Source organism: Pomacea canaliculata, linkage group LG4, assembly GCF_003073045.1.
Source record: "Pomacea canaliculata isolate SZHN2017 linkage group LG4, ASM307304v1, whole genome shotgun sequence".
Lineage (NCBI taxonomy): Eukaryota > Metazoa > Mollusca > Gastropoda > Architaenioglossa > Ampullariidae > Pomacea > Pomacea canaliculata.
In genome coordinates this window covers 28,626,526-28,654,009 of record NC_037593.1, presented here as the reverse complement: position 1 = coordinate 28,654,009, position 27,484 = coordinate 28,626,526, and the positions used below count along the sequence as shown (strand labels likewise).

The following is a 27,484-nucleotide window of genomic DNA, read 5'->3' as shown; positions in this document are numbered from 1 at the left end:
AAAGAAACATATTATTGTTATTTCTAAAGCATTCTTTGTTGAATCGACAGCGAACTTTTGTGTGATATAATGAATGATGCACAACTTGATTTGCTTTGACATCATACTGCTCAGTTGTATAACAGGGCTAGCTTAAGCATACTGCCGCCATCTTAGTTGACATTCACAACGAGATAGAATAATCGAGGGAAGCGTGTGGTTTGAATGATAGATAGAGAGACAAAGAAAAGGAGATTCAGATAAGTATGTACACTTTAATAGTAACAAAGTAGTACGTCCTTATATTATCGTAGTTTTCCGTGGATATTACATTTCATTGTGATCTGAAAGAGAATTGCATGCAGTGACAAGTCATATATATAATTATATAGGAGTCAAAAATATAATTAAATATGAAAACAGAATGCGATATCTGAAAGAATAATAAGACATTTCCGTCTTCGGCAACAACAACAACAACAACAAAGAGAGTAGCATGGATTAAATGTCTGGGATCCGATTGCAGTCACATAAAATTTAATTATTCGCAGGTAAATCTTTTGGTTGAACCCAGCGAGACTAAGAGAATAGTATAGAGAAACAGAATGCAGAAAGTAAAATGTTTATATTTAGGCTAAATTTACTTTTCGTAGATTAGTAGTGGTTTTTTTTTAAATATGCAGTTTTAAGATGTAATGCTTCTTTGTGAATATTTTTTTTTTCTTTCAAATTATGAATCATTATTCTACGTCTGTACTAGACATCTATTATTTCTTTTATTTTTTTAATTTTGTTTGAAGTCTTATGGCTTTACCGACCACTCCACGTTACTGGATGAACAGGAAGGAAGCCTATGAACACTCCATTGCAAGGCATCGGAATCAGGAAAGTGACTTTCGCCATCAATGGGAAGAACATGCAGATTATTTTAAGAAGAACAATGTTGTGGCAGCCAAGCAGCAAGCATGGGAGTCAACTCCAGCATATAAAGATAGATGGTGGGATGACCTTTTTTATTTAGTAATGTATACTGTAATGTAATGTGTAATATGTAATGTAATGTGTATCATTTATATGGCATATAGTATGTATGGTATATAGTAATGATATATATATCTTCGCGATGACGATCGGGGTCCGTCAAGGGTGCCTACTCTCTCCCATCCTTTTTAACATCTTCCTTGAAAAAATCATGCAAGACACCCTCCACAACCACCTTACCTCAATCTCCATTGGTGGCAGACCCCTGTGCAACCTCCGCTTTGCAGATGACATTGACCTCATGGCAGGCAGTAACAACGAACTTCAGGATTTGACGGACAGACTCTCCAGGCGAGCGGGGGCCTATGGCATGGAAATAAGCTCAGAAAAAAAGCAAAGTAATGATTATTTCCACCACCGACAGCAGCAGCAACATCGTCATGAACGGCCAGAAACTGGAGGAGGTCAACAGCTTCAAGTATTTGGGTGCCACCCTGACTAGAGATGGTTGCTGTACAGCAGAGATCCGTATCAGGATTGGTATGGCAACATCCGCAATGTCCAGGCTGGATAGGATCTGGCGAAGCAACTCAATCAGCTTCAGTACCAAGCACAGGCTGTACAAGTCCCTCGTAGTGTCAATCCTACTCTACGGCTGCGAGACTTGGACGCTGCTTGCCGCAACGGAAAAGAAGCTCCAGGCCTTTGAGAACAAGTGCTTGAGAAAGCTGCTCCGCATCTCGTACCGCGAACACAAGACCAACGCATACGTACGGAGCACCGTAACCTCCCTCGTGGGCCCACATGAGCCCCTTCTGGCAACAGTGAAGCGGCGCAAGCTCGCCTGGTTCGGTCACGTCACCCGCCACAACACCCTGTCCAAGACGATCCTACAAGGAACCCTCGAAGGGAGCCGTCGTCGTGGTCGTCCGAGGAAAAGCTGGGTCACCAACATTAAAGAATGGACCGAACGCGAGATGCCAGACCTGCTCTCATCTGCTCAAGACAGGACCGGGTGGAAAATTCTGTCTGTTGCTGCTGCCGGACGGTCCCCCCTACGCCCGGACCGGGCATGGGACTGACCTGACCTGACCTGAATGCAACAGGTGTATTACTTCTTTGAGCCCAATTATTACATCTAAGTCATATGCCAAAGTATTGATTAAATGTCTTTAAGCTGTTACATTAGTTGGTTTATTTCAGTTTTAATTGAGCGCATTGAGCGCATCTTTGTGATGCGGATACTAGCGCGCTATAAAACTACATCATAAAACTACATCATAATTAAATTGATATTTTACGATTTTCATTTTTCTTAAGTAAATATTGTCGGAAATATTGTCAATATTTTATCAAATAGTCATGATCTGAAAGGCTGCAGCTGTCTAGTGGGCAGTCATGATATTTAATGTTTACATTATCAGCACCGATGCCTTCAAGAAATCTTCAGAGAGAGAGATGAAAGCTCTAAACTTAAAACAGCGACAGGAAAAACTACGGGCCATGCTGCTTGAAGAAAATCGCCAATGGGAAGTATGTACTACCGACATAGAAAATGTAAATTCAAAAGCCATTTTATCCCTGGGATACAATGTTGTGATGGACTATTTCAGGTGTAGTAAAATGTATTACAGGAAGCTCTAAAAACTAGCTATTGTAATTTTATTAAAGTAAAGTGTTTTAGGGAAGAGTCATTTACTTGTTGCAATGATGGCATGAAAATTTATTTTGTATAATTTAATGGAAATTTACTTCAACGCAGGCTGAGCTGAAGCAAGTGTCAAGACAGAACTGTGACAAAATAGAAAACATGAAAGACAGGGCAGAAGAACTTAGAAGTGCCCGTGAGGAGAAAAGAAAAAAGGTTTGTTGAACTCCTTGTATGCACACAAGCATTTATATATGTGTGTTTGGGTGTATGGGTGTAAAAGAAGTATGCATGCATGTAAGCATTTCAGGATATTTTTATATCTGGTAAATAGGAATGCTAGACATTGAGAAATTTTTATATAATATCAAATATTATATCCAACAACAGCTTTAAGAGGTCATAGGCTATATATGTCCCACATAAAAATAGAAAACAAGATATGGCAGAATTTGTTGCTCCCTAGTCATTTTATTTTTTAGTTCATGTTTAAGTAAGAGTTTTGCATCTAACATATATTAATTGTAGAAGATATAGTGACAATGCCAGTCAGGTTTCTATGTCATTTCTAAGAAGAATTTGTGAATATAGGTTATGAAATTTGACCTGTGAAAGACTGTGATCATATTGCCCAGTTTAAGTTACATATTGCCCAGTTTAAGTTACAGAATGCCTGATTTAGGTTACGGATTTCCATTTAATTTTACAGATTGCAGAAGACAAATTGTATGATCACTGGCAGCAAAATAACCCAGACATCAGAAAGGTGGGGGAAATGTCATGTTCTGATTTCAAAATGGCTTTACTGTCAACTGCCTTCTGAATCCAAAAAAAACTTTTTTTGTTGTTGAAAGATTTAAAGATATTTCACATGAATGTGGCTAAGAAAACACAAGTGCACTTCTTCTTGTGTTTCCTGAACATACAGTTATCAGTTTGATTTACATACATGTCAACTTTCATACTGAGTCCTTTTTTCCTGTTCTTTTTATGACAGGTTAGGTCAGAACTCCTCAAAGATTATGTAGTTGGACAATGGCCCACACAGATTGAGGAGATGAAACAGGTAAAAAAAATTAACTTGCACATATAATGCATATCCTACTAGTGGCAAATGAAGTTTATCTTATTTTAACAGATTAAGAGATTTTAGCAAGAAGAAAAAGAGTAACAAAAGATATGTGCTTAAGTGGTAGCAGAAGAAAAAAAAAGAAAAGAAGAGTGGCTGATTAAACAAGAAAATGGAGTGTAGCCATGTGTGCATATTTGTGTGCGAGAGAGAGAAGCAATAGCTTGCAGATATATGTTAAACCACATATTTATGGTTTAATTCATTAATGGTTAAGCGTCCAGACTTTGCTGCAGTGTCAGTGGATTATTATTTACAGAAAGAAGAAGAGGCAAGGCGTGAAAAGGAGGCTATTGAACGACAAATGGAAGAGGAACGGCTAGCTGCCTTGGAAAAAGAACGGCAGGAAGAGGCCAAACGATTGAAGGAGGAGAGACAACTGAGGGAACATCTGAAGCGGCAAATACAAGAGCTGAGGCAGAGAGAGGCAGAGGTGGGCTTGTGGAATATTTTAACATCTGTTTAACCAGTTGCAGAGTTTTAGAAAATTAAAGCCCACATAATGTAAGAGATGAAATGTGAGTGCACAGACTTTCCCACTAAATCAGTCAAAGGGTTAAAAAAAATTCTTGTGGTGACATTTACAATGGCTGTGATAATTACGTGACTCCTCTTGTGGTGGTGATGATGTTGAGATTATATCTGTCTGAGCTACTGATCCCCTGCCAACCAAGTCAGTCTCTTTGATGTGCTTCTGCATTTATAATGACCACTATAGTGACATTACTTCTTCGATAATGGTGATGATGCTGACATTATACCTGTCCAAATACATTTCATAGTCCAGCCAACTCTTCTGCTCACTTCTCCATTCCTGATTTTCATCCATGCGTTTCTTTCATGTTCACCACAATGTATTTGCTCCTGCTTGTGTTTCTTTGTTGTATGGCTTATTTGTACTCTTTCATCCACAATGCATTGAGCTACCTCCACACAGGAAAATTCACAAGGAAAATTCTATTGTTATTATTACTATTATTATTATAGTTACATTAGCATATACATGACGACTGATAATGCCTTTGCCATCCTCTTTCTGAACCACAACATTTTTATGGTCATTATTTCAGGCAGAGCAGCTAAAGCGCCAGCAGGATGCCTTGCTACTTCAGCAGTGGGAGGTGGAACAACTGGAGGCGGAGCGCAAAGAAAAAGAACAACAGCGGAAACGTTCAGACCTTGGGTGGGTGTTTGCTCAGGACAGTTTGAATGCAGCAGTTCTTTCCTTTACACATTCTCAAGTAAAACAGTTTCAAAATCATTGTGAATCTCCCCTGAGATGAATCACAAAATGCTGTGTTCCTTGTCACAAATGAAGTTTTAAGTTGCCTCAAGTGAGTTAAGGTCATTGAGGTTTTCATGCACCTGAGAATTATTTACTTCAAATGCTGATGGTTTCTTTCCGTACCCCAAGCATCTTGTGTTTCAAGAAATGTAGATCTAAATGATGAATGTTAGACCATTTTCTTTTTAAAAAAAAAGAAAACAAAAGCTGTTTATTTTCATGATAACTTTTCCAGGCGGATTTTGCTACGCCAGCACAAGGCACAAATGATGAGCAAGTCACGAAGAATCCAAGAAGAACTAGTGGGTCATGCTTCTTAACTATTTTAGCATTCGCATGAACAATAATCAGCATATCTTATCCCATTTGTTTAATTGTGATTAGCAGATGGAGATGCTTGCTTATCAAGGTTATAGTCAATTGGAGATCTGGGAATGAATGTTAATTAAGTGCATCTGTGCTCCAATATAACATCATAAGTTTTTCCTTTTATACGGCACAGGTGAGAATGTGCATACTTGAAGGTATAAGGGAAGTCGTATGCTCACATTTTGAAAACTAGTAACCTATAATGAACTTAACTTAGTACTTTGATCAAATTTTTTACAAGAAATAATTTTTAAGGATGTGTTTAGTCTTAAATTTTTATTAACCACTTAAGAATGAAGCAAAAGGATAATCTAAATGGCTTTGTTGTTAAAAGATCAGCACCCTTGACACAGTGGCAGACTCTAAGAACCTTGTAGATTCTTATGGCGTAAATGAGCTTTGGATGACACCACAATATTGTTGCCTGTATGCCTTCCAAAGGTGGGTACTGTTGTTGGAGTGTCTTGTGCTATGCTGCACGAAGATGACGATTGCTTAGTATTTGCGAGTTGGTCTCCTTCATGGTGAACTTTACTATCTTCAACAGGAAGAAGACAGGCTGCTGTTAGAGATGCTAATCAAGAAGGAAGAGAAAGAGGATGTGCTGCAGACTGCTCGCAGGGAGAAGGCTAGAGCAGATGCTCAGTGGATGAAACAGGTGGGCTTTCGGTATTGTGGCAAACTGTGGGAATTGTTTGCAATGAGTTAGCGGTTGTAGGTATTGTATAGTATTATGTAGTATTGTATGGTATAGCATCCAAAGTTGAAAAAAAATTGTGATGTTTAACTTTTTCATGAAGTGTTTGAGTGTGGTTTTGAGCAGCTGTTGTTTGCTTCCTGCAGGTGATTGAGGACCAGATACGACTAGAGAAAGCCAGAGAGGCTGAACTCGATGTTCTCTTCCAGTAAGTTTCAGTAAAATTCTTCCCAGCTACATTTCTCAATACTAGTTCTTCATATATTATTTTTGCTTTATGCTCCTCCATTTCCTCAAATAATAGGATATTAGGAGTGTCGCAGACTATTATGAGTTGTTGTTCATCCTTCTTTCAATTGTTGATCTTTGGTGCTCTGACCTTTTCTCCTCTTATGCGCTTTTTTCAGAGTTTGAGAGATTTATTGAGATGTGGATACTATTTTTCCTTACACCTCTGGAAATTTTATAGCTGATTTATCAAAATTCTGTCTGCTTCCTTTCAAAAATAAAAAAAGGGATGAAGCTGCTCGCATGTGGCAGAAACGAGATGCTGAATGGGAAAGAGAGCGGCTAGCGAGAGAACGACTCATGAAAGAGGTAAGAAAATGTTCATAAACATGAACACTGTCTTGAAAGCTCTTAAGACCATAGTCAACCAGACAAGGTTTCACAACCCACATGATTCTTTTGATTTCATTAACTGTTGTTTTCGAGGGGGGGGGGGTCGGTCAATAAAAAATGCATTCCTCATTTCTGCAGTTTTGGTTATTTTCTGTTTTCTTGTTAAATGAAGAAAGGGAAACAATCCAGGGAGGGACCTTAATTTACTGTCAGTGCCGCTAATTCTTTGTAGACTTTATCATTTCTATGACATTATAATACTGATAGTAAAAACCATCCATGAAGGATATCACCCTTAAAATGCTTCATCACAGGTGCTTGAAAGCCGCCAGGAGCAGATTGCCGTCAAGCTGGAAGAAATAAAACAGCAGCACCAGGAGTCCATTGAACGTCGGGAGGAGCTGCTGCAGGAAATTGAAATTGCTAATCAACTGACTCAGCGTGAGCAAAAGGAGGCAGAGGCCACACAGAAGGCTTTCAAGCATAGTCTGGAGGAGCAGGTGTGCAGCTTACAACACTGATGATAGTTAAATTGCCTGATCATTTTTGTTTTGTTTTAATGATGATGATAGAAAAATAAATCATTTAAAGCACCCACATTTAAAAACTCTTGGCACATCAATTTAATTAACTGCAAAAGATACCTTTAACAACATATTAGAGAAAAGAATACTTAACTCTTACCTATGCATGTGCACTAGTTAGAGGATAAAGTAAAAATTGAAGGTAAGTTCATGGTTATGTAAGTATTTAAAACTGTTTTCATTGTATATAAAAACATGAATGATGCAATTAGGATTTTTTAAAAAAAAGAAAATGTGAACCTTGCTGTCTTTTTTTGTTCTTGTTGTTATTATTCATGGTGTAATATGCAAACAGTGCTCCTTGTGGTATGCTTGATTTATGAGAAATAAATGTTGAGATTTCATTGCATCTTTCATGTCTATGCAGGCGGTTATATATTATAAAAAGTGTTTAACAAAAGTTCAAGACATGGAGAAAGGTGTAAATTTTCTTCTTGCTTGGAATGTGCAGATAACTGAACGGCGCGAGCAAGAAAAACTTGCTCGTCTCAAGCTGCAGGAGGAAGAAGAGGAGGAGGAGAAGGCAGACATGGAGTACCAAGATTTTGTGCAGCAGGAAACAGAACGACTGAGACAGCGTGGCTACAAGCCAGAGGTATGGACATGTAAACAAGCTTTGTACTCACAGCATATTATTGTCAGACATTGTTTATAACAGGTGGATTGTGGATAGAAGGAGTGAGTGGGACTTACTGACTGAATACTTGAAATAGGAATAAAAGGAAGATGATTCTCTGACGCTTTCACCTGCTTCATCAGTTCATATTTTGTTTCATTAACTGTATAGCGTTATTTATTCTTAATAGTGTGTCTAAGATTGAAGATCAATCTGTTTTTCTACGTTTAGCTTCAAGGCAGGAAACAAGCATGGACGTGAAGCTCATTCGACATATGACAAGAGTGTTACTTCTGCCTTTGTCAGAACAGCAATACCAACATCTACATAAATCGCCATTGCCCAGTTAGCAGTTTAATATTTGACCAGGACTACCATGTCATTCGCATGGAATCTTAGGCTAAAAAGCTTGCTCTTTTTAGTCTTCATCTTTCTTCTCATTCTTACCATCTGAGTCTCTTCATAGTCATAATTACTAGTAGTAATAATTAAATTAGTTATAATGTGTACAAAACTGATTCTATCTGCTTAGGTAAATAACAGCAGAACCAAGAATTTTTTGCTTGTCTGCAACACATAATTGAATGTTATTTCTATCTGGTTACCTTAAGATGCATGCACAAAACTAAAAGGTTCACTTTTCTCTGCACACGCTATTAAAGTTAACACTTTGTCGACATTTCTTTTATGTATAACAAGGACTACCTGTCCAATAGGCTTGAAGCTATTTGATCACTCATATTTTGCAGATGTTTAAACCTGCACTTCTGACTATATTTCTTAAAATAAGCAAGTGTTAGTTAGGATGGAGGTCACAGGTTAAAATGTCTTTTGGCTGTCCACCAGATAAAAAGTTAGTTTTTTTTAGTGGAAACATGTTTGTGTGTAACATATTGCTGAAAATATCTATATTTTCTGTTATTTTGTTTAACTTATTCCTACTGTTATGGGCTTCAGATGCATATTCATGTTATCAGTGATGTCCAAAAATGAGACTGAAAAATGTAAGTAGTAAAAGTACAAGTCATTGTATTATAAAAGTTTTAACACTTTTCAGTGTTTATGTGCTCATTTGAAAGAATTTTTCACAAGACTTGTGAAATCTCATTAAAAGGTGGAGGGGAAAAAAAAAAGCTTCATTGGAGGGAGAAGGGAGGGGGTGAGGTGTTAGAGACCACTTTTCTTTTTGATCAGCTTGTTTTGCAATTTGTTTATGGAATCAGGTGCCCATTCCCACTCACAACAGCTGGGTTGAATGGGAAGGTTTTCTGCGCTACACTGGCATCCAACTGGTGAGCCTAAGTGTTTGGATGTAGTGCTCTGACCCCTTGGCTCTCTCCTTCCTCTAAATCATTAACACAAAAACACAAACATACAGTTGTTTACAATCTGGTTCGTTTCATTTATTGTTAAAAGTGTAAGTGGGCAAATTGCCATTACACTGGCATTCTTTCACATGCATGAGGTCCCCTGAAAATGACTTGGACATTAGTGTACAAATGAAAATGATGAAAAGAGAACAATTGCAAAAACAGATTCAAAACTGTACAGCTCATACTTGGCCCATATTTTTTGCAGACAGAATTTTAAGTTACAAGTAAAGAAGCACTTCCATTTTTGATCTTTCGGGCATCATGTGTACAGCTTATCGCCCAGATTAAAGTCAAGAACAGACAATACAACCAACACAGACATCAGAATCTCATTTGAGCAGCCTTTTTTTTTTTTTTGCATAATGGGTGCTGTGAAGAGTGGGCTTGGAATTAGGAAATACTGGTGCAATGAGAAATGAATTTGGTAGAGGAAGGGGCTGGGAATCAGTTCTGCCCCAGGATCTCGCTACTGGTGACATGACAGCATAGATTTTCCATTCAATAGCATTAGAGCTTAATGTATAATCTGCATTGTGGACAACCATATAGCAACATGATGATGAAAGTTGAGCTGATGCGAATTTACCAGTTTTTTAATCAGGGGAATGGATATTTTAAGCCTATCCTCCTTATTTTTGCGAGGAGTATATAGTACACAGTTTCAATTTACAATCAGCAGACTACAAATTTCATTTAAAATTCTGACCAGACTGAGCAAAACAAGACATAAATATAAATACAGATCTTCAACGTCGCAAACGTTCCAGGACATCCTGAGCTTAGGATATTTTGGTTGTTGTTTTTTTTAAATCACAAACTTTGCCATTTCCATTTGCCATTTGCCAAAGTTTGCACCTGCAATAAATTTGCTGTCTAGAATACTGCAGAAACCTTTTGTAGAGAGAAATGGTTGTGAATCAGTCTCATGCATGTGCCAACAGTAACAAGTTAATAATAAAGCAAGTTTTCCTTAACAAACCTAAAATCTTTGACTGGAATTTCATGTATGAACAGTTACCATCATGTCCTGTTGCCTGCAAAAATTTACTTTTAATAACACAAACACTAAATATAGATCAGAAAAACAAGTTTAAGTAGCCAAAATCATTTACAGTTTAACTTTCACATGAAATAAACTCTTTCCCCTCATAATGCACAGCTCAAGCATATAATTTGGTCCTGCATTCACCTGCTTTCTATACAAAACAGATCTGACCAGAGAAGCCTTAAAACAAAGCCCAAGAAGAACCACAAGAAACAAATCAACGTGGGTCAATATCTGGTCGTTGAAAAATAAACCGCGTGTACACCCTACTATTTGGCAATGTTGGTACATGAAAAACTTGCAACACTGACATGCGATAGCAACATAACAGCCAAAAAGATAAAACCCAAAGATAAAAAAAGCTAGGACAAAATAATTTCAGCATAATTTATGGTATACCATGAAAACTTGCAAGCCAAAATGTCCTCTATCAAAGGAGAAAGTGCAAATGCTCAACATCATGCTTGACGCTAAAAAAAATGTAGGTGATGTTATCAGTCTCATTGCTAGCATTGCACGTTATACAATTTCAAGGAAAAACAAGAATTCTTCATATATTGTATTTCAAGTTGTCTTCCATTTGGATACTTATAACGAGCCAGTAAATACTGCCAATTGCTGTACTGTCACTTTGGTACCATTGCTGTACATGCAAACGAGGGAAGACGCAAACTGACAGCATGGCTTAGGGGTGCATAATCAAAACACTTCTTCTTCATGACTAAGTCTCATGATGCATCAGTCTTGACAAGAGTGTTGAAGCAGGTGATCCAAAGCATCGTGATTCAGTGACTCTTATGGAAGCAGTGTTACCCCAAGACAAATGGACTGACAGTGGTAAGTGGTGATAGAGACACGAGATGATGATGAAGTGTCTAGAGGAAGTAGTCTGGCTGTGGTTTCTTGGATGGTATACCTCGAGCCTCCTGCAAAAGTTTTTTCTAAATATAAAGTCATCAAGTGCTCCAAACTTTCCAAAATTAAGACAGTAAACTCTCACTAGCAGCCATGCATTTGATTATGCTGCATTCTGGCCCTGTCAAATTTGTATTTCTACTTCTGTCACATAATTTCAATTAACTCACATAGAAAAACTAGCCATATAACCAATTAAGGCCAAATCAAGCAAAAGTTGATACATCAAGATTAGCTGTCTAATTAATGATGAAAAAAGCACAAAATTGATAAAGGTTCCTCATCTGCAAACTACAGCAAAACAAAAGCAGCTACAATTCTTGTACATTATCACAAATAGGAATTTGGAAATCCATTAAACTGTGGCTGAAAATTGTAATACCCGGCTATTCTTATAAAAAAAAAAAAATGTACGGGGGCACTTACCTGGGGAGCAGCTTCAAATATTGTGAAATCCCTTTGTAGGTGCTCATCCAGCTCTAATATAGCTGCCACATTTCCACACCTGCATAGGTTGGGTTAGTGTTAATAATAACCATCATTATCATCACTTATGTAAAGCATTTCTCTGCTAGGCAGTGAGCATCATATGCCTGAACAAAAAGCAGCACAAGAAATATATAAACAAACCACAGTTACAAACAAGAGGGGCAGGAGGAAGGGAGAGAATAGGCAATGGCCCAAAGTAAAGATCTGTCATAATTCTGGTAAGCACAGCTTTGACTGAAATGGGACACAGCTGATATAATGGCTGCTTTTAAATGTGAGTTGGTATTTGATGTTTGAGACAAAGTGGTGCAACTCTCGGCTTCATTTGCATTTTGGGTTTGACAATGGTGAATCCTGAAGGTTAGGGTCATCAGAAACACTAGCTGTAGAAGTACTTGCTGTCTCAAAAATTCCAACACTAACTTGTCCCATTTTTAGTCTTTTTTCTCACTGTGTAGCCACAGCTTTTTGATAGTGTGTCTTTTGCACTGCTTTCCACTTAGGTGTTGTCTTTGCTTTGAAATAGAAATTTTGTCACAGTCCACCATAATCTGCTCAGCACCAGGAGACAAACATTTTTTTTTTCAAAAATAAAAGGGAAGCAGCTACCAGTAAGGGCTCAATCCAATTGGATTACACAAAATTTTAACCAAAAACTACAAGGAAATCATGGAAATAAAATTAAGATTATTGCTTGGCTTTTCCATTTAGACCATAATGTTGGGGAGAGAATATTACAATGGTCTATACAACGTCAGGTAGAGGGAGACTAACATGCACATAACCAAGTCTCAAACATTATTTCCAGGATCAGTACGAGGCTTGAAGATAATCCATCGGGAATATGATTTAATTCATCATCAAAATGCCCATTTTTCAACAAAATCATATATGAACCTGTTTTAACGTATTTTTCTATATATATAGCATTAACTATACATTTCCTATCTCTAAGCACCAGAAGTGCAGCAAGGGTTCTGTGCTTTCTGGAGTTTGTGAAGAAGGTATGCAGGACAGCTAGCAAGCAAGGAGTTGCAGTAATCAAGCCTGGATAGAAAAAACGCACAGACAAGAGTGGTGGTAGCGCAGGTAGAATGTGACAGATAGTGCTGACCTTGTGTTGTTAATAATAGGCAGACTGACAGCTTTAACTTGTTTAGCAAGAGTCATGTCTGTAGAAACAATAAATCCCAGAACCAAAGGTGATGTTGGTTTCACCCACCTTGATGTGATTTGGTGGACAAACGAGTGGAGATGAATCTCTCCTTTTTGAAAATAGGAGGGCTTCTATTTTTTCCTCATTGAGTTTAAGTTTGTTTAAATGGTTTAGGGAAATTAGCCTTGGCACACTGCAGAAAGATGAGCAACTGACACTGACCTGTAACAGTAGTTGGGTGCTGACCACACTGTCAAAACTGTTTCATTAAAATGCCACTTGTAGCCCTCCATCACCAGCTGATGGGCACGACATATGAGGTCAATGTCGTTAGCTGCATTAAACTGCGACACCACATCACTTCCAAACAAGTAGCCTGCCCCTCGTGGACTTACTCCCCATCCTTGCATATCTGTCAAAAGGAAAATTTTCTTTGAAGTCTTTATTAGTATGATAAGATGGATATCAATGTCTCGACAAACTTACACTAACCAGACAACCTGTTTTAATCGAACCTTAAATAAGCAGAAAGCATCTTACCCTCTGGATCTGACCAAAGCAAATCACACATAGGACCATCATGGGGAACTTCTTGTTTGCGATCGATTGCACGGATCTGATCAAGAGTCTGAATGGAAGGCGATAGTCCACCATGAACACAGAAAATCTGGAAAAGAATTGTTTATGAACTTTGAAGCTGGTAGTTGTACAGGCATCAATATCTCACACTTTGCAGACCCTTAGTTCTGCAAAAAGCAGATTTCTGCAAATTTTCTAGTTCAAAATATACTCTTAATTAAAACTAGTAAAAAAAAAAACCAGTGCTATAACCTGAGGAATCTTAGAACACCCCCTTACCTTTCCATCAATGATGGCAGAAAGACTTAGATAGTCAAAGATTTCTGTGCAGTAACGCCAAACTGTGATTGAACCATATTTCCTCAAGCACTCATCATAAAAACCATACACTTGTGTTATCTGTCTACTTTCATGGTTTCCACGGATTAGCGTGATTCTGTCTGGGTACCGCACCTGAAAGAACATGAATATATATATATGTCTCTGCACTTTTCACAAAATCATGTCATGGGACTGAAAATGATTATAGCAGAAAATGAATAGGAAAATAATTAAAACAAAAACACTTTTCCCATCTTTGCAGTGGGTAGGGTTGAGAAAGAGAGTTAAAGACACCTACTTTGAGGGCGAGGAGAAGGAGAAATGTTTCCACACTGTAAAATCCTCGATCTACAAAGTCTCCCATAAATAGGTAGTTTGTGTCTGGGACATCCCCTCCAACTTTGAAGAGCTCTTTCAAGTCATAAAACTGTCCATGGATATCGCCACATACCTGAACACATAAACAGTCTCATCATTGCAAAACAGAAAAAGTCTAAACGTCTAAATTTGTAGTGACGAACGAACCATATTACATGCTTATTTTTTTTAAATATCATATAGAATAATGATATAAAAGCAGGTTTAACTCTAATGAAGTCACTGAATATTTGACAGAACTGTAAAGATTTAAGCAAAGAACACTCCACACTATTGCCCCTTACTTCAGCATACACATTTAAAATAAATAAATGAATAAAAGTGCTTACTGTAACCGGAGAATCAACTCGCTGAACATTACTCTCCTCCACAAGAATTTCTCGGGCTTTTGCACAGAGGGCCTTTACCTCACTTTCTTTTATCACTTCACACCTTCGCAACTGCTCTATCTGCCTGTTTAAATAAACATTATAAAACTGCAAATAAAATTATTGATCCCACTCAATATAGAGGGTGAGGTGTTGAGTACAATCCAAGCAAACAAAGGGGAGCACGGTCATAAACTGCCTTTAATAGCATGGGGGATAGGGATCTTTTGTTTGTTTTTCAGTATCAGTGCCAGGACATGGTGTTGTATGCTGCTAATAAACTGCTTTTAATAAAACAGGTGATATAGGGTTTTTTTTCTTTTTTGCAGACTTTTATAAACTGATGACTTACTGCAAAATGTAAAAGATGGTATTTTCAAAGCTCTTCTACAGAAATAATTTCAACTTCATTCCTGATAAAATTTTCTTTTTATTATTAAAAATACATTTCTTCCCTGAATATGTGTTAGATTTTTGCTTAGCACTTAAACATAAAACTTCTATTATTAGTATTAATTCAATTAAATTGCTAAAAAGAAAATGGTTATGGAAGCTTGATGGCAAAAGTGAAAAATAAAGAGAAACAGATGTGAAAACAGATTTCATACCTGTCTAGGTCACTGATGTCTGTCATGATGATCTGCAAATAAAAAGTACTAAGAACTAAAGTATATTCACTGTACAAGGCATTTACAACAAACTACAGCACAGACCACTTGGGATTGCTTCTTGTTTATGATTTATGTCAAATTAACAAATACAATTCACGACCGAACTTTGTGACTACCAATTCCACTGAATGATCATCCACTGAGAGTCAGTTTTTTTACCTTAATACTATTCTCAAGAAACTGTTTATTGCTCAATCCAAGACACTGAGTGAACAAAACGCAAAGCAAAAGTCTAGGGAAATGTAATTCTGAAGGATGACTGTTATGACTGATTCAGACGTTACAAGTTAGAGAGAAATGAGCCAGAGCCAATATTTTCATGATCCCGAACAGTAAAAAAAAGTCAATACAAGCGAATATATTAATTGATCCAGCAACCTAACAACCACAAACGTGCTTCCAAACTAACAAACTATAATAAAAATAAGCAAGAAACGTGACGAAACAAGAACTTACAGAATTAGAAGGAACTCGTGATGTGAAAGAACAAGCTCTACAGAGCTGAAGCAACGAGCGCGCGGGATTTTATTATAATGTGAATTATTTTTTAGTATTAGTAAACTTAGATACTATATTACGTTTAGTTTATCTTGAAAATTTACCTAAAATATACTTTAATTGCATAAATTATAAATTTTGTAACTATCGCGTACAACGAGATGTCATGTAATTGGGCAACAGTTTTCGAGCAGAAGACGACCTGAAAACACAGAAACCTTGCAGCTTTGTGTCTGACGCCTGCTTATTTATAAGCCATGGGTAACATTCACACAGTCGGGCCCAATGAAGCGCTTGTCATTTCGGGTTAGTACAAATTTACTGGCTTATGATTCGTTTGTGGATGATTGCAAATGTGTATTGTTGTAAACATTATGCATGACCTGTGGCCTTCACCCGCGAACCACAAACTTTACATTCTTTACGATTAATTAGCAAATCAATGAGAACAAAAAAACTGATGAAATATCTTAACTTCTGAATGCCACTCGCTTATCTTCTCAGCTTTTCCACAGCCATCCTAACAGAGTAAAAGAATGTATGTTATCACAATCAGAAAAATAACTTTCACCGATGAAAAGCGCATTGCGAAATGTTTAACGTTTTCCATGTTTATAGCATATAGTATAGACAGCATTTTTGAGCAGCATATAAAGTATATGCCGATTCATCCGGTTTATTTTTAATTCAATGGTAATAGTAGAAAAATATAAGAAGGTCCGATCATCTAAGTGTTTTTCATGTGTTGCATAATCTGGAATAATTCAGTATATGTGGCCATGACTGAATTAAGATGAAGGAAATTATAGAGGGTAGTATCCGGGACTGCATAGGATTAGGTAGAAGTGAAAAGAATATAGTGATTGAGTGATTTTTAGTTTGCCTCAGAAACTCGATCATTACTGAATGTGGGTGTAGAACTTCAGTTTATCTTTGAGCTGATAATTGTAGCATCTAAGTCCTCCTCTCAAATTTTGCTCCTACTTTGTTCAAGTGCAAGAGAGAGATTTATTAAAGGACAAGACGTTACAGTAATATTACTAGTTTTATAGAATTAAGTTATGACTGTTTTGCATGGTCCTTGTGCATAGCCACGCATGCTTTTTTTTTTTTCCTGCCAGGTGGCTGTTGTGGAGCAGAAGGCCGAAAGTACATCATTGGTGGATGGGGCTGGGCCTGGTGGCTAGTTACAGATACTCAGAGGTAAATTGTGGTACCCCCCGTTCTTGTCTTTCTCCTTTTATCACTATATCAATGTCATCAGATGGTTTATATCTATGGACAAAATACTGTGAGAGATACATCGCAGGGAAGAAAAATGTTAATAAATAAAAATAGCAGACTTTTATCATGAATAAAGTTGAAATTATTTCTGCAGAACTTACTTTATTTATGCCATTTTTTATTTCGCAGAACGTCATCAATTTATAAAAGTCTGTTAAAATGTACCTGTTCTAAATCTTATGATAGTGCTTTGAAATTAAGAAATAATAATTGATTCAGATTCATTATAGCGCTACAATCCTACAAGGCCTTGTCTACATTTACTGATAGTTTTGCAAAAATGACTCTGATGAAGAGAAATTTTGTTTATATTTAGAGGTCAGAGTTATTTGTTTATATCAATATCATGGACTGTAATATTTAAGATGATATACATCTACTTTATTCTTTCTCTTCAGTATCTTTTTACTCCTGTATTTTTTATTACTGCAATCTTTTATATCTTTTGTGTGTTTGATAGCATTTCGTTGGAAGTTATGACTTTGAATCCTGTCTGCGAGAGCGTAGAGACATCAGAAGGTGTTCCAGTGACTGTAACAGGTGTTGCACAGTGTAAGATCATGAGGGCTCCAGATATTCTGAAAAATGCCTGTGAGCAGTTTTTGGGCAAATCATCAGAACATATCCAACGCGTCATTCTGCAGACACTAGAAGGCCATCTTCGTGCTATTCTGGGTGAGCCAGTCTTTGCACTTGGATGCTTTCTTTATTCAGTTTCAGGTTTTCTTTAAAAACTGCTGCAGTATAAAATTTAGTGCATAATGTATAATTCCTTTTCATGTGATCGTCGCTTTGTTTTATTCAGCCATTCTGTTCCTTTATTTGCTTCACTTGTGAAGCTATATTATTATTACCATAAAGCACATTTCACACGACCGGGTGCCCGGTTGTGTGAAATGTACTTTATGGTAATAATATAAGAACCATTCTTACTGGCAGTCGTGGCAGAAGGGGTGCAAGGTCAGTGGTTTGTTGGTAGGTTTTAGAGTATTCAGGAATTTAAGAATGAGAGAGTCAGGCAGAAGTAAATATAGTGCTTAAGACACTCACCTGTAACCACAGCAGTCAATAGGTCCTTGCTTCTGATTTCTTTTTTGACACATGTTCACATGGCTGGCCATTGGGAATTTTCTCTAGGTACTCTGGTTTTCTCCCCCTCCATCATCCTTCTCCTTCGTAGTGCGAAATCTCAAGATAAAAGCACTTTCCTATTTAGCCGACCAGCCAATCAACCAAACAGCCTGTTGACGAGCATAAAAATGGTACCAATGTCCCATCCTTTAAATGAAGATTAGACATATGTAGTGTATGTTTAGCCTTTACCAATACCATTGACCAGCACATGATAAGCATACCAGGACACCACAATTTGTGTTGTTGACAGGAACAAGGGACTGTGCAACCACCCGTTTCCCCCAACGACCCCCTCCCCCATCTCCCAATTAAATGGCATGTAAAAACATAGATCAGAATGAAAAAGGTAGGGCATTGATTTCTCGCAAACAAAAACACTCACACTCTCTCTTTCTCTTCCCCTTTGGGTATAAAACTCCCCATTGTTACAACAGGAAAAGGAAGAGGGAAATAAAAACCTGAATGAAGAAAAAAAAAGGGGGGTGGCATATAGGTTCAACAAGACTGCCCCTGTTCATCAAAGGTCACCAGTTTTATATTATAAAGGCCTAGACCTCTCTCAGCCTTCATTTCTCTGGACACTTCTCGTAGTGATGCATACAAATTTGAAATACTTTGCCATTGTTACTGTATATGGTCCATTACTTTGTGAGTGAAACTAAAACGTATCCTCACTGTACAAAATGACAGAAACAGGCACCATTTCATCATCATTGAGGTTGTTTGTTTTGTTAGAGCTTTTACCAATAGGAGTCAAAATTTCTTTTACTTGATGTTTTTAAGAGAGATAGAATTTCTAAAATTTTATCATCATGCTTTATTCTGTGCACGTCTTTTAAGTCATTTGATAAGTATATTCTAAGCATTTTAAAAGTTGAAGAGTTTTGTTTATTGGGCTATTAAGACTTCTGAGTCTGAATGCTTCTGTTTTTATCATAATTAATTTTTAGTCCTGATGTCTTACCAAATTTATCTACTATTCCAATTGTTTTTTAAATGAAATTTGATCAGTTTTTTAGATGCTTTAGATTCCAAAATTTTAAGAATGTCAAGATTTTTAATGGGGGATAAGGAAAGGGGGTTATCCTTTGGGATAGGAAAATAAAAATAAGCCTTGTCCTTTAATGATAATATGGGAATTTATAAAGGGCAATATCTCCGCCAAAGGTGGACTCAAGGCACTGAACAAGATCACAGAATAGTAACACAGATGTAAAACAAGTTAATAAAACAGTAACAAAGATGTGGAACAAGATCACAAAAAAGTAACAAAGATGTAGAAAGAAAAACAATGTCAGGACTCTGCGAGTACTTGCTGTGTTCCTGGCAGCAAAGAGGGATCACTGTAGATTTAATGGTAACCACTCCAGAGAATAAGGTTAGTGACATCAGGAGAATACTGGGAAGATATTGAGTAATCTTGAGAATATGAAGAAATGTTATCATATGAAACTACAAAAGGGTGATCATCACTTCAGTTTATTCAATACAGCTCAAGGTCGCTGCCGAAGTGAGTGAAGCATGGCGGAGTGGAAACCAGTCTTTCTGTTAATTTTTGTCTGAAGCACATCTCTTGAACTATTTCCCAAAATCTACTATGTATAATTTTACATCTGGTTGTAGATGAAAATTGTAATTGTAATTGTCAGGCACACTGAGTGTGGAGGCTATCTATCAAGATCGTGACCAGTTTGCAGCCCTTGTTCGTGAGGTTGCTGCCCCTGATGTTGGTAAGATGGGAATTGAGATTCTCAGCTTCACTATTAAGGACATCTATGACAACGTGGAGTATCTTTCCTCCCTTGGACGTGCCCAGACAGCTAATGTCAAGCGAGATGCTGACATTGGTGTTGCTGAAGCCAACAGAGATGCTGGAATCAGGGTAAAGAGCTGAAAATTGTTATCCATTTACCTTGTTCACTTGTGTATCAGACATCTGTCTTACCACTGAAAGTAATTTACAATCCTGCTGTGGTTGGAGAAGCTGTCGGCTTACTTGCTTAGTAGCAACAGCTGGCTTTCTGACCTTATATACTCGAAGCTGTTCCAGATCATGTAAACATGGAAAACAGTTAAATAATCAGTCCTTACGTTTTTCTTTCGTTACCCTTAAATTAAAAGCTGTCTTTTGGACCATTTTCTATGCTAGTAAATATAAACATTAAAACTTGTGACATGTGATATGATTCTGGTTCTCCCCCCACCCACCCCAATGTTTGCTTTTTTTTATATTATCTGAGAATTCTATATTGCAAGCATTAAGACTCAGATTTTAAAATGTAAGTTACCATTTATAACTTGTACTGGAGGCGATGCAAAGAATTTTGTTTGTGTTTAAGCTTTATTTTGGAATCTATAAAAATGATGATTGGCTAGACTATTGAGACAGCTTAGTATGTTTCAAAGGGGTTTTAAGTCTAAGTAATCACCTCCATTTCAGGAAAAATGTCTACTTCAGGTCACTACATTTTGGCCATAAAAATATATAACTAGAGAAATACATGTATGTCACAAAAGTATAGTTTCGTTTTTTTTTTTTGTTTTTTTTTTGGGGGGGGGTACTTATTTTTAAAATCTTCCCTTATCAATTTCTGTGGTTGCATTATGCTTAGTCTGATAATGTGATGCATGAATAGCCTTGCCACATACTAGGATTCTCTGCTATACAACATCATTAATGTTGTTGCTACATACTTAAAGAATTGTGACTTCTGGAAGGGAGTAGCAATCGAAATGGTAAGTTGTGCTTAAATGATAGATACTGAGTCATTTCTGCTCAGACTTTTGGATGTCAAAACAATTGTTTTACAGTTCTATGTAAAACACATCTCTCAAGCAGCATAAGTTGGCCACTATGTTGCAGTCAAGCTATATCACTGAATTTATCCAGTCTAAGAGTTAATGCTGTCTCCTAGGAAGTTGGAGTGGGTTATCAAAACACTGGCATCTGGGATTTAAAGATAACACCATAAAATGTTGAACCAGAGCACAGTAACGAAAAGCTGAGCAAATTGGAGTGGCATGACAGAGGACGAGGCTAACATCCAGTAGAGTTTCAAAGTGGCAATTGTATGCTTCATTATGGCAATCCTCAAAGAAACTGTTGGACTAACCATATCTGTTTAACATCGAACTGTCATTTCAAAACATAATCTCCTTCTGCATCTATTGCATTCAGACCTGTTGCACTGGAAGTAGAATTTTTACAGGTCCTTGCATATAGATAAAGCATGCACTCAAAGGTAAGAAACAACAAAGACTAATCTGTTGGCATCCATCATACAGGCTAAGCCTTTTTGCAAGCTATAAATCAAGGTCACACTGGGCAGTTAGCAAAACTGTAAAAGCACGCATGGTCACTCAGCACTTTTGCTGTCCAATGGGGCTGCTTCTGTCATGTCCGTATAGTCTGTTTTCCTTTGGATTTTGCCCAAATCTGTTTTAGACATGATTGTAAGTCAACAGTTTTTCAATGAATCAATATGTTAAAATCTGTCATTAAAGCCTAATATATTAGTTCACTTGCCTGTTTATTTAATAAATGTCATTTTTAAAACAGGAGGCGGAGTGTGAAAAGCTGCGAATGGATTCCAAGTACAGGGCAGATGCCCGTGTTGCTGATTCTGCACGTGAGTTCCAGATGCAAAAGGCACATTTTGATAGCGAGGTCAACAGCAAGGTTGGTACTTAGGGGTTCTTGATGTCAACTACATATTTACTATGTGAGGAAAACTTCACATAAAATGTTCACTCCCTGAATTTTAAATCATGATATAAAAAGAAGTCTTCTCAGACTTTACAAATGCAAAATATCATAATGCAGATTTACCTTAGGCATATAGTTCTCATATTTCTGAGTGATACAAAACAAGGAGGCAAAAAGAATGTTTCAAGTGAAGTAAAGAGATTTTCTTTTTTAATTTGCTAATTGTACACACTTTAATTTTACTAATTTAAACACACTTTAAAATATTCCATTTTGTATCATTTTGATGCCTTTGTTACTTCTACCTTATCACAGTAGTTATGCTCTAAATCATGTACTTCAGAGGGCTGAAGCTGAACTAGCTTATGAGCTCCAAGCAGCAAAAGAGAAGCAAAGAATTCGCGGTGAGGAGATTGAGATTGAAGTTGTGGAACGTCGTAAGCAGATTGATGTGGAGGAGAAGGAAATCATACGCAAGGAGAAGGAGCTGATTGCCACAGTGAAGCGTCCAGCAGAGGCAGCAGCATACAAGATGACACAGATTGCTGAAGGACAAAGGTTGGTAGCGTGAAATTTACACCAGGGGTGTACCCTCTTACCGAGTACATTTGCTCTGGTTTAGACTGAAGAATCATGGATTTAAAGAACATATGATTATTCTTCTTTGCCCTGATCAGAACCAAAGAAGGTCCATTTGTTACTGTACCGGACTTTTCTCTTTGCCCCAACCCAAGTCAACGTAAAGTTTGAAATGCTGACATAGGGCGATTTTCCTTAGGGTAAACTAAACCACTAGTCTTGTGAGAATCAAAAACTAAGGCCAAGACATTTTTGAGCAACTGTTCAAAAATCTGTTCTTTGGAATATATGAAATAAAATAGTTATTCATTATCGACATTATTTATTGCAAAGTCTTCAACTCTGACAAAGAGTACCCACAGCTTATTTATATCGTGTTAAATACTCTCACCTGTTATGCCGTGGACTGTGAAAACAGTATGTACTATATCTGCAATGTGAAGGATCAGATTTATGAAAAGAATGTTATTCTGTTGTCACCTTTCTTTATCTAAGTTGATTTATGTAATTTCAGGTTTCAGACCGTCGAAGTTGCCAGAGCAGAGGCAGACAAGATCCGGTTAACTGGTGGTGCAGAAGCAACAGCCATTGAAGCTGTTGGCAAGGCTGAGGCTGAGCGTATGCGGTTGAAGGCAGCAGCATACAAGCAGTATGGAGAGGCCGCCATGTTGAACCTTGTGTTAGAGACCCTTCCACTGGTCAGCTCTGAGTTTTTCTTTGTTAATTTTCTTTTTCTTTACTGTGAGAGATAAAACGTGTATGCAGGCAAAGTTATATATGACAACATGAAGGCCTTCAGGAAGGTTTCTGCATATAGAATTTTTGTGTTTTGTTGTTGTCTATTGATACCCTTTATTTTAACATTTATGTAGATGAACCTTATTTTCAAATGTAAAAACTAGCAGATAACTTTATAATAGGTAACCATGCTACAGATTTCCACATTTTATGAATTTTTGCTGGGTTAAAAGCAAAAAGTTGGATTTATATTAGAAGGCAATCATGCAGAAAAGGATATTAAAAAAAATTTGCTTTAGCATCAGACAGAAGACACCACGATGAATGTACAGGCAAATATTTTGATTAATCCAATTTATTTACATTGGGAAGGAAAAGCAGAAGTGTAAGTAAACTAAACAGAATGATGTTTGCAGATTGCGGCAGAGGTGTCTGCCCCGCTGTCCAAAACAGATGAGATTGTAATGGTGGGAGATGATCGCATGACAAGTGAAGTGTCGCGTCTTCTGAGCCAGCTTCCACCTGCCGTTCATGCACTTACAGGAGTTGACGTGTCTAAGGTAAAAACCTTCATAATTTTTTTATCATATAATTTCTGTAGCAAATCTCATTTTCCTCGCAAAGAATTATATAAGAAATCCAGGCATTGAGCTGTTTGGATTCAAAGTAAAAAAATAGAATAGACCACTATTTAGAATGTTTTTGCAACTAGGCCCTTGATATAGGAGAACAAAGTTTGAAAAACTTCAACGTAAATCCTATGATTGTTAGGGAGCAAGGTATTTCAGACTCCAGGACCAGCATTTAGAGGGGGCATTGCCTGCCTTCTCTCCCTTTACTTTTAGAGTTTATTTGGATAATACATGTAGAAAGATGATGTGGAGTAAGAAGTCACCCATCCTGTGTCAGAATGTACATTTCTGTTGTGGATGGGGGAGGGAGAGAAAACATTAATGATATAACCTAATAGTTAATTAGTTTGAAAATGAATGAAGTACCACAGTAGTCTAACCATTAACTCAATACAGATGTCATATTTAGGAGATTATTTTTTCTCAAAAGAAAGCACATTTTATAACTTTAAAAAATTGTTTAATAAAAAATATCAATAGTAAACTTTCATCTAAAACATGTTTTTAAACAATAAACAGTTCTTCCTTATATCTTTGATTTGCTTTGTTTTTAATTATATCCAAACTGAAACAAGGACTTTGCGCAGTCCCAGATGTAGTCCAGGGATTGGAGGGAAGTAATATGGATAAACCAATGCTTTTATGCATCCTCGTGGGGCATCACCAGAAGAAATTTTAGAACAAATGTGATTGATGGAGATTTGGTTCTCAAGAGGTGACATCCTAGTTTTATATTATTTCTATGTACACACACAGGTTCTTACAAAGTTGCCTGGAGCACAGTCCTAGGTCATGTCCACAAGAGCAGAGACCTGATTGCAAGACCGCAACAGGCGTGTGCAACATTGATGTGTCCATATGCTGTTGAGCCTTTTACTCTGCATGTTCTAATTATATGTATTGGTACATCAGAAATGCTAGTCTAATTGTTTCAGAGCATAATGAAGGTAATAATCTAGTATGTTCTAAATGGTAAAGGCAAGAAGGGAGTTGTTATGAATTCCCAACCTTGAACCCTTTCTTATACTGCTGTTCTACCTCAGAGAAAATTAAGGGGCATAAAGATTTGTAGATCTGCATGAATTACAAAGTGTTGCCTTTTCTCCTCTCAATATAATATCGTCTGACAAGATCTGAGATGTTAAATAGCAAAATGAATGTTAAAAGTAACTTTTATGAGCAGTATTAGGACAAGTGCTGAGAGAAATTTAGAAATTCTAACTTTACTGGCATTTGTTAAATGCCTATCTTCTAGTGCATTCTACTTGCAAAAAGCCAGCAAGCATACCTGTGTAATGCTTATTTTTATGGATATTCTAACAGTTGTAATGTCCTGTCATAAATATTATGTGAGCATTCAGTGCTGGTGGTTAATATATTTTATGGACAAACATTGTGTGTGAACACCATTTCTTTCCTTTGATAAGCATAACAGGAAGATTTGGTTAAGAAATAACCTTGTATTAACCTCAATTTATGCCTTTTTACAAAATAAAATTTGTGCAGGTTGAGTAGTACCTGCATATTCTTCTTTTACATTTCTTAGAATTTTCAGTAAAAATTGAAGAATGATTTGTTTTAATGAACATTACTCTGGCAGCATAAGAGATTGAGTTTTATGTATGTGCAAAGTGTGTTTGCTTGACAGCTGGATTTTCTTTTTCTCCAATTCATACTAATACTCCTTGTTGTGTATACATGTATTTAAATTTTTTATACAACAATGTTGAGATTAATCAAGTCTTTAGCTGGCAGGTAATTTTTTTTAATTTCTTAGTTTTTACCTAAAAATTGTTTTCTGTACATGTCCCTTTGACTACTATTTCTATCTACTGTAAATTTTTATTCAGATTTTGGCAGGTGCAATAGAATTGTGAATGATGTTTAAATAAGTGAATGATCTTTGAATCGGCATTGTTTCCAGTGTTTATAATCTCTTTTTAAAATGATAAACTTTTGTGAGACTGCTAAATGTCAATAGCAGAAATACAAATGGGTCTACAGTTACTGAAATGGGCTCAGCAGGAAAAGGCATTTGCAATTTAAAGATCATTGACTCCCTATTAAGTTACCAGGAAGGAGCAAACCTGTGTTGCTGAATTACAGTGGTATTGGAATTTGGTCTTTCTTGGTAAAAGTTAAAATATGACTATGATCAAGCAAATAATCTTGACACTCCCGAGTTATCATCGCTGTTCATCAGATGTTGATTAAGGCATTAAAAATGTACAAAAATAGTTTCAAAATAATCATGATAAATCAAGCAATTAATGGGGGTCCATGTGATTCTTTTTCAGACTTTCATTTTATAAACATGTCATGCTGAATGGCACTTTACAAAAATGTATCAGAAGTTGAAAATTGCTAAAATACTGCTATGGCAGTGTCGTACAGGGAGTGGAGCAGACGTTGAATATTCTTGAAACAACATGGCAGTAGATAAAGACAAGTTTAGTTACTTGGCTTAAATAGGCTGATGTTTGTAGCATTTGTGGTCTGGAAGAAAGGAACAAATTCTAGCAGGATGCATAGATGTTTGCATGCAAAAATGCATATACGTGTTAGAACTATAATCTAGTAGTATGGCAGGAAGGAAATTGGCACCAATGCAAAACAAGTGCACAGCACACTAAGGAGCACAACCATTTTGTTTAGCCACATCTGTGATTATGGTTTTTTTTTTTTTGGCAAATGATGCCAGCATATGCTCAAAACCTTTTGTTTGTAATGAACTGAGCATATAAATTGTTATTATGTCAGTAAATGGCTTTGCAGAATATCATAGTTTCCCATTATGTTGGTTTATACAGAAGTATTAAATGCAGAAAAATGCTTGCTCAAGATCAAACACACAAAGTTACATATATACATTGTCATGAGCCATTCTTTTTTTTATGTTGTAGAATGAGATGGATGAATTAATGGATATCTTCTGGAGACTGAAGATTGAGAATAATCTTTGTTATACTGTTATTTTTTAAACAATTTATATTGTTATCGAGCAATTTAAAGCTTTCACGTCATACAACATTCAGGTTTTGCAATCTTACACCATGTTTGATGTCTTTGGTAATTTATTTATATTTTTGTTACTATTTTTATTAGCCTTGTGTATTTTTTTGTGCAGTATGTCATTTCATACAAAATTTATATCTTATGTAATAATACTTCTTGTACGCAAAGTAAAGCCATCTTTTAAAAAAGAAAAGTTTGCAACATTTGTATTTTTTCCTCATCTTTACCTTTCCTCAAACTATTCAAAACAGTAAACAAAATTACAGAGAAAAGATAATTTTGAACACATATCGCATTCTCTAGGCAAAGAATCTTGCAACAGGATTTTGTCAGCTGAATTCCAGAAACACAAAGAAGAAAACAAGTTCAAAGGAAGTTTTTACAAATCTAAATGGTGTACAAATGAATTAACAGGACATTCACTTTCTGACTACATGTACAGTTAAATTTAACACTGATGAGCTACTCCAGCAAGGTGTCCAGCTGAAAAGGACTGCATGCATTTAGTATTCAGTGCCTCTATAGAGCAGCTATTATGCATTTTAGCCTTTCAAAACAAAACACCAATTAATCTCAATAGTTATCCATGATATAAAATAAGTTGCATAAAACATTAATGTGCACTTTATATCCTTGTCCATGAATTCTTTTTGTGATTTCAGGTCTCATTTATTCCACTTTTGATTATTTTTGG

The 27,484-nt window shown here is 36.6% G+C and overlaps 3 protein-coding genes across 3 annotated transcripts; 2 read left to right on the top strand and 1 right to left on the bottom strand.

Moving 5' to 3' along the window:
* The first annotated feature begins 108 nt into the window (after positions 1–108).
* On the top strand, positions 109–9,435 carry LOC112562981 (trichoplein keratin filament-binding protein-like). The gene is made up of 15 exons (XM_025236641.1): positions 109–243; positions 780–977; positions 2,385–2,493; positions 2,723–2,824; positions 3,318–3,374; positions 3,606–3,674; positions 3,997–4,170; positions 4,808–4,920; positions 5,258–5,324; positions 5,939–6,049; positions 6,235–6,296; positions 6,604–6,685; positions 7,024–7,209; positions 7,745–7,888; positions 8,141–9,435. Exons 2-15 carry the CDS (start codon positions 784–786, stop codon positions 8,168–8,170), a joined length of 1,500 nt encoding a protein of 499 aa, XP_025092426.1. The 5' UTR covers positions 109–243; positions 780–783; the 3' UTR covers positions 8,171–9,435.
* Positions 9,288–15,736, bottom strand: LOC112562983 (serine/threonine-protein phosphatase 4 catalytic subunit). Its single transcript, XM_025236643.1, has 9 exons — positions 15,661–15,736; positions 15,142–15,173; positions 14,495–14,618; positions 14,086–14,238; positions 13,746–13,919; positions 13,428–13,554; positions 13,110–13,299; positions 11,669–11,747; positions 9,288–11,253 (listed from the first exon to the last, which is right to left on the bottom strand). Exons 2-9 carry the CDS (start codon positions 15,165–15,167, stop codon positions 11,203–11,205), a joined length of 924 nt encoding a protein of 307 aa, XP_025092428.1. The 5' UTR covers positions 15,168–15,173; positions 15,661–15,736; the 3' UTR covers positions 9,288–11,202.
* Positions 15,737–15,852: 116 nt separating this feature from the next.
* LOC112562982 (flotillin-2-like) lies at positions 15,853–26,983 on the top strand. The gene is made up of 9 exons (XM_025236642.1): positions 15,853–16,008; positions 16,824–16,905; positions 17,447–17,661; positions 19,770–20,002; positions 21,680–21,799; positions 22,170–22,384; positions 22,920–23,103; positions 23,560–23,703; positions 24,532–26,983. The coding sequence occupies exons 1-9, from the start codon at positions 15,960–15,962 to the stop codon at positions 24,562–24,564; spliced, it is 1,275 nt and encodes a 424-aa protein (XP_025092427.1). The 5' UTR covers positions 15,853–15,959; the 3' UTR covers positions 24,565–26,983.
* Positions 26,984–27,484: the final 501 nt, after the last annotated feature.

Excerpts from the sequence above, each read along its gene's own strand:
- LOC112562983 (XM_025236643.1), bottom strand. The coding sequence starts at position 15,167 with ATGACAGACATCAGTGACCTAGACAG. Across the intron at positions 13,920-14,085 it reads TCCTTCTCCTCGCCCTCAAA|GTGCGGTACCCAGACAGAAT; the intron begins GTAGGTGTCTTT and ends ATGTTCTTTCAG. Across the intron at positions 11,748-13,109 it reads GCACCCAACTACTGTTACAG|GTGTGGAAATGTGGCAGCTA; the intron begins GTCAGTGTCAGT and ends CAACCTATGCAG.
- LOC112562982 (XM_025236642.1), top strand. The coding sequence starts at position 15,960 with ATGGGTAACATTCACACAGTCGGGCCCAATGAAGCGCTTGTCATTTCG. Across the intron at positions 17,662-19,769 it reads CCATCTTCGTGCTATTCTGG|GCACACTGAGTGTGGAGGCT; the intron begins GTGAGCCAGTCT and ends TGTAATTGTCAG. Across the intron at positions 22,385-22,919 it reads CAGATTGCTGAAGGACAAAG|GTTTCAGACCGTCGAAGTTG; the intron begins GTTGGTAGCGTG and ends ATGTAATTTCAG.
- LOC112562981 (XM_025236641.1), top strand. The coding sequence starts at position 784 with ATGGCTTTACCGACCACTCCACGTTACTGGATGAACAGGAAGGAAGCC. Across the intron at positions 3,375-3,605 it reads ATAACCCAGACATCAGAAAG|GTTAGGTCAGAACTCCTCAA; the intron begins GTGGGGGAAATG and ends TTTTTATGACAG. Across the intron at positions 3,675-3,996 it reads AGATTGAGGAGATGAAACAG|AAAGAAGAAGAGGCAAGGCG; the intron begins GTAAAAAAAATT and ends TATTATTTACAG.